This window comes from Dendropsophus ebraccatus, chromosome 8 (assembly GCF_027789765.1).
Source record: "Dendropsophus ebraccatus isolate aDenEbr1 chromosome 8, aDenEbr1.pat, whole genome shotgun sequence".
Lineage (NCBI taxonomy): Eukaryota > Metazoa > Chordata > Amphibia > Anura > Hylidae > Dendropsophus > Dendropsophus ebraccatus.
In genome coordinates, this window is record NC_091461.1 from 78,914,890 (window position 1) to 78,926,780 (window position 11,891).

The window sequence follows — 11,891 nt, forward strand, 5'->3', positions numbered from 1 at the left end:
TTAAAGCAAGTAATAAGCCCAATAAATTACTTCATCAGAATATTATTAATTCAGTAGCAGATGTATCCCCTGTAAATTCTCATTGTGACCTTGTAACTTGATGTTTTTACCTGTCTTTTTATCAGTATTTTTTTGTCATTTTCCAGAAGCTGTCACTGTTCTGCAATATCAGCAATTGGGCAATCAGCTTAAATATAAGCAGTAAACATCACATTCTATGACCCACTACATATCGGGCTGGACTTTGCCTAGAGAGAAGCCATGCAGAAGTCTATCATTTTACTTTTTGTTATTACATATTACAAACTGGCTATCCATGGATTGGGTAAGTGTGTTAGTGCAAATTACCAGAAAAAATAATAATGGTGAAATCTAAATAAGGAATACATTTAGTGTTACAATCACAAAAGAGTTGAGTGTTCTGATTATACAACTTTTATAGTTTCCTTCTGTTTACAAGATTTGACAGTTCAGTTACTAGTTAGATGGATGTGAACTTAATTTGAATAATCAACTCCTATACAATGGACAAAATGTCAATCAAAACCATAATCATTATTATTTAATCACATAAAAAATACATAATCAGGAGTTTAAAATCTGCGACCATGCACACAGGAGTGACCAACACACAGGATAAATAATGTAAGGTATATAACGCAGCAATAGTAATTACATCAATAGCACAGAAGTCTGTAAACAATTCATACATTTGCATCAATCCCCCCAGTGTCGCACTACATAGGTCACATAGATTGCACAGTGCCCTGTAAACCAAGTTCTAACCCACAACGGGATGAATTAAAGTGATGGTACTGATAGCTGTAGTGTGGACGTGTGCACACCCATAATTATTTTGATTGACATTGTGTCCATTGTATATGAGTGGCTTGTCTTTTCAGCCTAGGACAAGCTGGTAGTGGTTTATACAGTATATTAATTTAAATAATGTATATGTCTGTATTTGCGTAGTTACTGTACAATCAAACCATTCACTCCCATTGTTAAAATTTCACCACCAGCACAGATGGGGATTCTTTACTGTAAGAGCAGTGAGACTATGGAACACTCACATGATGTTGTTATGGCTGATTCATTAAATACATTCAAGGGAAATAGATTTCCTGTGATAGGACGCTTAGCCAAGGATTATTCTGACTGCCATTGGAATGAGGAAGGAATTTTTCTCCCTGTGATGGGGGAATTGGCATCTGCCTCTGTTTTTGCCTTCAGCACATTAGTGTTTCTGTAGGTTAAACTTGATGGACTCTAGTCTTTTTTTAACGTTATTATCTATATAAATAAGATAAACAAAACTATTGTCAGTAACTCACCTGCCATGGCTCCAGCGGCGTCCTCCTCGGGCTCTGCTCCGGCGGACAATGCTGGGCCTCTCCTGCCGGAGTCAAGTGATCTCACGGAGACTCGACGGAAACCAGGGACGCTGCAGCTCTGTGTCACTGCTCGCAGCTGCCCAGTCTGTGCAGCTGAACTGCATCACACTCAGGCTGAGGGGCAGATCGCTCTGCCAATTGTCCTGCAGTGTTTTAGCTGCTGTGTGGCTGGATTCAGGAGGCCGCACCAGTAGTGAGCTGGTCCGGGCTCCTGATCTAGTATAAAGTGTAGATGTTGCCAGCACTAATTGCTGGCTATTAGTGTAAACTAGTGCCAGCTTTCCTTCTCCTTTCCCAGCGTTTCCTGTTCTTGTTCCCTTGCTATTGTTCTGCCTGTTTCCTGACCTCCTGCTTGACCTCTCACTATCTGCTCTCTTCCTGATTTTGGTACTGCATTTCCCGTTTGGTTTGACTTGGCTAGCTGACTGTGATCTATTGTGTTTGTCCCTCTCTGTTTTGTGTAGCACTTACTCAGTGTAGGGACCGACTCCGTGGTTGTCCGCAGCCGTTTAGGGCCGTCCGTGGCAAGAAGGCAGGGACATTGGTGGGGTCAAGCTTTAGGGACCACTGTCTCGTACTGTCCCTGTTTTACCATCCTGACAACCTGACATTTATTTTAATGAAATTATATTACAAAGTAATTTAACTAAAGCAATGTATTACCTTTTTTCCCCGAGCTCTGGTGTACCCCTTTAACTAGCCTACAAACCTACAAAGTCTCCTCTGTAGGTCTATTATCCCATTTATCTGTATACTTCTATGCCCAAGCTGAGGAACATCTCTATGTAGAAGTATGGAACTTGTTTTTAGTTGCACAAATTTGTGCAGCAAGTGTGCTAGGTGTCTTCAGAACCTATAGTGGAGAGTATGTACACTGGTCTCTCTGGTCATTGATCCTACAGCTATGTTCCCCACCAGATGTCACACAGCAGACAGCAGTGACTGAAAAGAACCAGCACAACAGTTTTTTCAGCCTAGAGGAGTAATAGTATGAAGAAGTGGGAGAAAGGAGGTGGGAAGTGGAGTGTGTGCAATATGTGCTATAATAGCTTGATACATTTTATTACTATTTATTTTTTTTACAGTGGTTAGGCTGGCATAAATAGTAAATAAACCTCTCATTACCTACAGCTGATTCCCAATTTTGCTGTTGAGTTGATGCCCCATCCCTGCTCAGTAGCACTTGCTTCTCTTGGTAAGTGCCCACTGAGCCAATCACAGGCTGAGATGGGTCAACACTGAAGCCAGTGATTGGCTAAGCAGACACTCCCTTGTGTCAAGATGAGACCAGGATGTGCTGAGCAGCGAGGACCAGGCACCATGAGAACAACAGTGTTGGTAGTCGGTGACAGGTCAACGCAGGATTTTTCTTGCTGTAAAAAATTGAAGTTTTTATAGACAAGCCCTTTGTGCTCTGCATGGTTTGGTAAGTTATTTATGTTTCTCTTTTAGAAAATGAGCTCCCGGAGGTGTCTAACACACAAACTCCAGGTAAACTTACAAAGATTAATAACTTATAGCTCTGCCTATAATGTTTTTTTTTTTTGTTTTACTGTATTTTCAATTCAGTGTTTCAATTTTATCTCATCTCTTCTGTAGTTCATTTATTTATATATTTTGTACAGTATTCTATTGAAGTCCAGCTTACTATGCTATTTTATACTGTTTTTGGTGACATACAAGCCAGATGAAGGCCATAAGGACACTCTTTGATTAGATATGAAAATGGAACCATATGGAGACATTAAAGGAGAAGTTCGGGGTCGGACATTTTTTTCAAAAGAGTCGGGGAGGAGGTGGCTGTACATAACATGCACTTAACTCCCCGGCTCCAGTTCAGGGGTCTCCTGTTCCAGTTCCCAGCCCCCCAGGCGGCTTTCTAGTTTGAGCGGCAGGCCCGGATTGGTAATCTGGTGGACCGGGCTAATGCCTGCTGGTCCGCAAAGATTGCCAATCCGTGGGCTGCTGGTTCCGCTGCAAACTTGCACCAGCAGCCCTCTGCAGTCGTCGTGAACAGCTATTCACACGGCTGCTCTGCCAACACTAAGGGGCAGTTCTGACATCACTTCCGGGATGCGCAGCAGAGGATCTAGGATGGCAGAGCAGAAGACGCCGCCGAGTAGGAAAAGAAAGGAGACGCTGCTGCGGGGATCGATGTGACAGGTGAATATGTTATCTTTTTTTTCACACTGGTGCTGCACAGCTGTGGCTGCACATTGTATAAAAGGGTATTACAAGGGTGTTACAATGGATGGGGGTGGCTATTCTTTATGGGCATATAACAATGGAGGGCTATTCTATATGGGCATATAACAACGGGGGGGCTATGCTATATAAGCATATAAGAAAGGGGGGGGCTATTCTATATAGGCATATAAAAATGGGGGGCTATTCTATATGGGCATATAACAAAGGGGGGACTATTCTATATGGGCATATAACAAAAGGGGGCTATTCTATATGGGCATATAAGAAAGGGGGGGCTATTCTATATGGGCATATAAGAAAGGGAGGGCTATTCTATATGGGCATATAAAAACGGGGGGCTATTCTATATGGGCATATAACAAAGGGGACTATTCTATATGGGCATATTACAAAGGGGGCTATTCTATATGGGCATATAACAAAGGGGGGACTATTCTATATGAGCATATTACAAAGGGGGCTATTCTATATGGGCATATAACAATGGGGGGACTATTCTATATGGGCATATAAAAAACGGGGGGCTATTCTATATGGGCATATAACAAAGGGGGGACTATTCTATATGGGCATATTACAAAGGGGGCTATTTTATATGGGCATATAACAATGGGGAGGACTATTCTATATGGGCATATAACAATAAGGGGGGTATTTTATATGAGCATATAACAAAGGGGGGACTATTCTTTATGGGCATATTACAAAGGGGGCTATTCTATATGGACATATAACAATGGGGGGACTATTCTATATGGGCATATAACAATAAGGGGGCTATTCTATATGGGCATATAAAACGGGGGGCTATACTATTTGGACATAACAAAGGGGGGATTATTCTATATGGGCATATAACAAAGAGGGGACTATTCTATATGGGCATATAACAAAGAGGGGGGCTATTCTATATGGACCAATAACAAAGAGGTGGGCTATTCTATATGGGCATATTACAAAGGGGGAGGACTATTCTATATGGGCATAAGTGTGTGGGGGGGATATTATATATGAGAATATTAAAAAGAAAAAAAACTATTCTAAATGGGCATATTGCAAAGTGTAGGGTACTATTCTATATGAGCATCTTACAAATGGGGGGAACTATTCTATATGGGCATCCCTCAAGCTTACAAACGGGGAAGGGGGGGGGGGGCTAGTCTATATGGGCATATTACAAAGAGGGGGACTATTTTATATGGGCATATTACAAAGAAGGGGACTATTCTATTTTGGGATGTTACAAAAGGAGGGCTATTATATATAAAGATCTTACAAAGTGGGTGGGGGACTTTTTTTTTTTATAAAGGGATGTTACAAAGAAGGACCCTTTGTACAGGGATGTTACAAAGAGGCCTATACTTTATGATGATGTTAAAAAGGGGGGGGGGACTACTATGTGGAGGCACAAACTGGGCCTAACTACATGCATGGGGGCACAGTGGGCGCAACGTTACTGAGTGAAGCAATACTTTTGGGGAGTTTGTATATAGATGTGGATGATGTTGGAGCAAGGAGTCTAAAATGTTTGTACGGTAGATCCTGCAGAGAGGATTCATTGCTGGAGAAGTCTTTATGATGCAAAAAAGTCAGTTGCAATTCATGAAGAGAAGAAGAGAAGACGCCTCCTGTGAGTAAGTGGCTGTAATTGCACCATAAGCACTCCATTTACATTTATTCTTTTCATTACCAGCTGAAGTTTCACAGTGACAGTCGCAGCACCGCCATGTATGTCACTCAGTTTGGGATATTGTTGCCTAGGCAATGATTACCAATTTTCCCATAGGGATAAAACGTAGCTTTTATTTCAATGCTTTTAATAATAGGACAGTATAGTGCTCGTGGTATTTATATACAGTGCTAATTATAAAAATAGTTGTGTTTGGGATACCGCAGTAACAGCATAAATTTGGTGTAGTGCAGGTATTGTGCTATATATATGCAGATCGGTGTGTACCCAGTACATGTATAGTACAGTGGGAAAGACAGTTAGGGGTAGGTTCACTACTCTTTCAATTGCCTTGGTTACACTCTACTGCAAATATGTATAATAGCACTTATGGGTTTGACAATGTAACAATGTTGGAAAAGTTCATGAGACTTCAGTGTGGATACATTGTTGTTCAGACCGCCGGCCAGTCTGGCAACAAAAGAGGAATGCTCGTTTACTGTAATGTACTTTTACTCAATGTCGTTTACTCAATTAGGCAGACATGCACTTCGGGGTTTGGCAGCAGGGAGCTTGCCTGATGACCCGGAATGTGCTGTTCTGCTCGATATTTTGAGTGGCGTGCACTACCGTATGGGGACCTGCGGGATAAATCCCGTGGCCACGGTGTGTGCCTTAGTCACTCTAATTTGTCTACACTCTATTAGGTAATCGCTACTACGAAGCTGATATCACATATTGGATTTGTCTGTCAGATCCTCAAACACTGGCTATGTTAAAATACCGTGCCTTTACTAGACCTAACTAGTTTCACCAGTACCACTGGCTTTATCAAAGCCAGTGGTACTGGTGAAACTAGTTAGGTCTAGTAAAGGCACGGGGAGACACGAGTATTTTTATAATTAGCACTGTATATAAATATCACAAGCACTATACTGTCCTATTATTAAAAGCATTGAAATAAAAGCTACGTTTTATCCCTATGGGAAAATTGGTAATCGTTGCCTAGGCAACAATATCCCAAACCTTGTACTATTACCTCCCATTAGGTAAGGATCAACTATCCTTATGTATGCCACTCAGAGCAGGAAAGGGCGGGGCAGGAGGTGACACTTCCGCTGGTAATGAAAAGGAGGATTATAAAAGTTTACACTGGACTAAAGGTCCTGCCACTCACAGATTCCCTTTAAGGGCATGTACATATCTAATCTATTGCGGATTTGATGCTGCTGAAATACATAAATATGCAACATCAAATCCACAGCAGATTATGTTATATCTTTATTTTCATGCCTTAATGGTGGGCATTCACATATTTAGGCTATGTTCACACACGTATGAGTCCAGCCGCATTTCTTACGCCGCCGTACATGTGTGGCTGAAACTACGGGCGTGGGAAAAATAGACATGCGGCCGGATGCATACGAATCGCGAACATACGCCCGTAATACAGTTATGCTTCCCTAGCTTGTTTCAAAGCGATCTGAGGCAGGTCTTGACATGTCAGCCCCGCTCAGCCAGTCAGTGGCTGGGGGGAATGGGGAAAGCAGACTCCTGCATTGGCGCAGGGGAGGGAGTTGCATGTTGTTATGTTCAGCCACCTCCTCCCCGACTCTTTTGAAAAAAATGTCTGACCCTTGACTTCTCTTTTAACATAAATTTTAGGAACTTTCTTGATGTGAATGCTACGTATAGTGTTAAAATGTGATGCAAACCCAGGCTTAATCTTAAAATGAGGAACAATATATGGGCTTATTTATTTATATATTAAAAAGTATGTGTCTCCTCCTTTTTTGCAGCTAATTCTTACTTTAGCTAAAAACATGAATAAAAAAACATTATACTGTGTAAATCTGTTTATAATATACATGTAAGGCTGGGTTCACGCTGTGTTTTTGCTGTCCGTTTAACACATCCATTTATTAGAAAAAAAACGGATGTATTTGCGTACATCTGTTTTGAACCTTTTTTTTTATTATGGAAGAACGAATCAAAAAAGATGCACGCAAATACATTAGTTTTTTCATCCTTTTTTTTACAATAAACTGATCCGTTAAACAGACAGCATGAACGCAGTGTAAACCCAGCCTAAGTCTTCTTTTCTCTTTTTTTTCAGACGTAGCCAAAGACAATACCAAAGATTTGTCTTACAAATCTTTGCAAAAGAAATTAAAGGTATAAGTGACATTACTTTTCTTTAGATTGATTACTTTCATAGCTTGTGCATTATGGCTGTATTATGCCTCTGTAAAGCCTCCAGTTTGTATGGATATCCAACTCAGCATCTGGTATACATAGAGGCATACCGTTTTATGTTATATAATAATGTTTTAAAACCAAATCTGTTATCCTCTGATTTCTAAAAAGTTACATATACATAGATGTTGGTGTAGACACGGTTCATTAAAAATGAGGATGGTTTTGATCAATGGTTTGTGTCAAAAGGGGTATTTATCCATTTTGATCAATGGTTTGTGTCAAAATGGGTATTTATCCATTCAAAAATACATGTCTTATTGCTAGAGATGCCACCACTTGGAAACATAGAGACATAGAAGACTGTCAGCAGAAAAAAAAACACCTGGTCCAGCTAGTCTGGCCTTTTAGTAATTCCTTTTTTATTATCTTAGCATTGGAGGTTTGTTCCAGTCATCTACTCTTTGGATGCCACTGACCACTAGGTACAGCTAGGTAGTCAGATCCATAGACTTCAGCCTGACTGCTTTCCAAATTAGACTATTTCCTGAACTTAAAAACTGATGTACAAAAAAGCCTTACTCACCCGCGGCAGGTAGCAGTGGTGCCCCCCTTCGGCTCCTTCCACTCTCTTCCTGCCGTGCACGCACATGAGTGATATCACTAGGGGGTCGTGCCCTCTTGCAATTGACAGTACCAGGAGCCAATAGCTCCTGACCCTCTGAAACACAATGCTGCATTTAACTATTTAATTACATGTGCTTCTGATTAGTGTTAGGTTAGATAAGAGTTGCCCAATGTCTTTGGTTCTGTTAAAGTTCTCTCTGGCAGAAAGCTATTGCTTCTGAATACAGTATATGCCTTACTGATTCTACAAAGTACCTCATTTGGTCTTTTTATAGGAATCTATTGTGTTTGGCTAGATTTACACTGCAGTTTTGCATCCATTTCAGTGTATACATTTTTTTACGTTTTATTTTATTGTACAAAAAAACATGGTCAACCCCTGTTTTTGTGTACAATAAAAAAAATAAAACTGATCCGCTTCGAACCTTTTTTTTCTTTTTTAAAATAATGTAAGTCAATAAAAAACGAATTCTGATGGATGACATACAATCTAGCTTTAATTATATAGTGAGGACTACTTTTTAAATTCTTATACTTATATATTATTCTTATTCTTATATAGTAAGGATTACTTTTTTAATACTTTCAGCAATTCATTGATCTTGATAAAGATCTCACCAACCTGACTCTGTCACAAATTAGCTCACTCATATGGTGGACACAGCAGGCCCTGAACAGTCTTCAGGGATATCAATTGAAAGGTACGTACTTGCATATACATTGCATAAAAAGCTATTTTTCTGTATATGGAGTTGATGACTAAAAGTATTTTTTACTTTCTTGGTCTAAAGTTCACTACAAAACTGTAATGTCAACCAACTGCACGATGCCGCTGGTGCCCACAAATGGTGGTTTGGTCTGTGCCTATTTTGATAGCGTTTACTACTGCAAACCCATGTGTGATCAGGTATGCATTATTTTTACATGTTACACAATGTTACACATCTTATATAAATGTCAGCAATCAATAGCTAAGGCTAGGATCTGTCTAAGATGAACATTGCATATGGAAAAAATACTCCTGTAGACTATCCATAACCCCCCAAAAAACAAAAGAGTGCCTAATTGGTCTGTATTCCATAGCTTTGCCTTTGCTTTTTAATATGACTATTTGCATTCCACATTTAATCGAACATCAAAAAATTACCTGTCATGCGGATCGTGCTGCATAATTCCCTTTCAAATTCCCAGCAGGTCTGTAGTCTACTTCTAAAGCGAGCGGTGTACCTTACTGCCAAAGCCCATAGACTTGCATTGTAATACACTCAGGTCGGGTTCACACTACCTAAAAATAACGGCCGTAGTTTGCACAACTATGGCCATTGTAACAAAATACGTCCATTGTTTTTACATAGTGTAAACCTGGTCTGAGTGTATTACAATGCAAGTCTATGGGGCTTACGGCACAGACTGCTCACTTTAGGAGTGGACTACAAACCTGCTGGGGGTTTAAAGGGGGTATTATGATGTGCAATCCAAATGAGAGGTACCTTTTAGGCTGCAGGACAAATGTAATACTGGAGACTAGTATGAATCTAGTCAAACAAAAGATTTTTTAAATTTCAAGGAAAATAGACACATAGATATGCTACCTTTTATATAGCACTATATGGTTATATCTACAAATTTTGATAAATACTTCTTGCCTTTGTTCTTAGGGCTATGATTTTTCATTTTTAAGAAAAAGTAGGTTGTATGAAACATGTGGACATCAAACAGGGTTTACTTGGACATCTCAGTATCCTGGTGGAAACAGACTGGCTGAATGTATAGGTAACTATAGAAATTATACTGTGTCCCTTTATTATTATTATGTTGTAGCAGGGGTATTACAACCTTTCATAGATATATTTTATGTATAATAAAATATATAATAGCATCCAGATGCTTCTACTTAACTTAACTGAGATAATTATAGGGTTCTATTCCATCTTAGAGAACAGCAGGTGTCCATGCATTGTTGACCCTAGGCATGTTTACTGGTACCGTACCTTACAGATCCCCCCCACACCACTCCCATGGTGGGGTTAGTAGTTTTTTAACTCCAAGGCCCAAAGATAATAAGATGAATTACTAAAAGGGCAGACTAGATGGACCAACTTCTGTTTTTCCAATGCTTACTTGTGGACGTTGGAGCCTCATACCACCCTCATGGAGTTTGTTTATGACAGTTTGAGCAGACACATGGATATTGGGTGTCTGCTGGGGGTCATTTTGCAGGGCTCTGGCAGTGCTCCTCCTGTTCCTCCTTGCACAAAGGAGAATGTAGCGGTCCTGCTCCTTCCCCATGTCTCCTGGTGTACTGGCCTGTTTCCTGGTATCTGCTCCATGCTCTGGACACTACGCTGACAGACACAGCTAATCTCTCGCCACGGCTCGCATTGATGCACCTTACTGGATGAGCTGCACTACCTGAGCACCTTCTGTGGGTTGTAGACACTGCCTCTTGCTAAATATAGGGGTGAGAGCAATGACAAAATGCAAAAGTGACCAACACAAGCAAAAAGGATGAAAACAGAGGAATGGCCTGTCGTCACCACGTGCAGAACCACTCCTTTATAGGAGTTGTCTTATTGCCCATCATTTCTACCTTTTGTCTGTGCCATTTGCACATAAGCAGAAGACATTGATTCACAGTCAGTGTAGACATTGTATTGTTTGAAATGTAACCTTATTTTTTGAGCAGTGTATATGGCTTTGGCAGGTTGACAGTCATAGGATCAGCCCTTTCTTTCGGAACCCTTAAATGTTATAACACATCAGATGTGATGCATTGATTATCTAGTTCAATGATACTGTATATCAACTATTGTTCTTCAATTTCAGCATCCGATATCGCCATAAGCGGAACCTCCTCCGCTTATTTCAAGAATAAAAAGTGCCAAGAAGTCCTCAGCTTGGGGAAAGAAGATAAATATATAGATGAGTTTATAAAAGAGCTGTATGAAAATGGTATAACAAAAAATCGCAAGAAAGACCTGAATATGTTTGTATGTGGATAATATTAAGGGAAAAGTACCAAAAAGAAATATTTTATATATATATATATATATATATATATATATATATATATATATATAGCAAAGTTTAATCAAATAAATGTTTTGCTACTAATTATACTAACATATAGACCTAGGCCCAGAGTGTAAAATATACTGTACACTGGTATAAACAGCAGCCAATCACTGCTCAGCTTTCATGTTACCAGAGCTGAAAGCTGAGCTGTGATTGGTTGCTGTATGTAGTTTACACCAGTCTATATTTTACACCCTTTGATAAATCGTCCTGCTAGTGTTTAGATTGTTATTTGCTAAAAATATTATTTATATGTGGACTTGTTTGAATTTGATGTTGGCCTATTTGTATTTGTTATGTGACCCCCCCCCCTGTTCTCTGTGAATGCACTTTGGGGTTGATTTCTTGAGTCTCATCACCAGCTTGTGAACAATGCCAATCACCTTTGGTATTAAATGGTTAACTATTTCATAAAATTAATAACAAGAAAAAAAAACTTATCTAATAGCAATAAATTATCTCCAATACATTGTGTTTTTACCTGTCTGAACACCAGCCTGCCATCAAATTTATTCTTTTCCAATTGACCCTGCAAGTTTTGATTTGACATCTGGTCTCAGCTCCTGAAGAACATGTAATCTGTATGGCTTACAGTGCAAACTTTTTGTAAGATACGTCATACTGTGGCACCAGTAGTTCCATATTAGTTAGCCTGGTTGACTTTCTAGGTCATTGCTTATAAATGGCTTGAACATTGTTCAATCTCACTTCACATGGTCTCT

General features: G+C 39.8%; 1 protein-coding gene across 1 annotated transcript; it reads left to right on the forward strand.

The window, feature by feature from the left end:
* Positions 1-207: 207 nt before the first annotated feature.
* On the forward strand, positions 208-11,636 carry LOC138799472 (uncharacterized). The gene is made up of 7 exons (XM_069980701.1): positions 208-325; positions 2,847-2,885; positions 7,388-7,446; positions 8,684-8,795; positions 8,886-9,001; positions 9,753-9,867; positions 10,921-11,636. Exons 1-7 carry the CDS (start codon positions 262-264, stop codon positions 11,094-11,096), a joined length of 681 nt encoding a protein of 226 aa, XP_069836802.1. The 5' UTR covers positions 208-261; the 3' UTR covers positions 11,097-11,636.
* Positions 11,637-11,891: the final 255 nt, after the last annotated feature.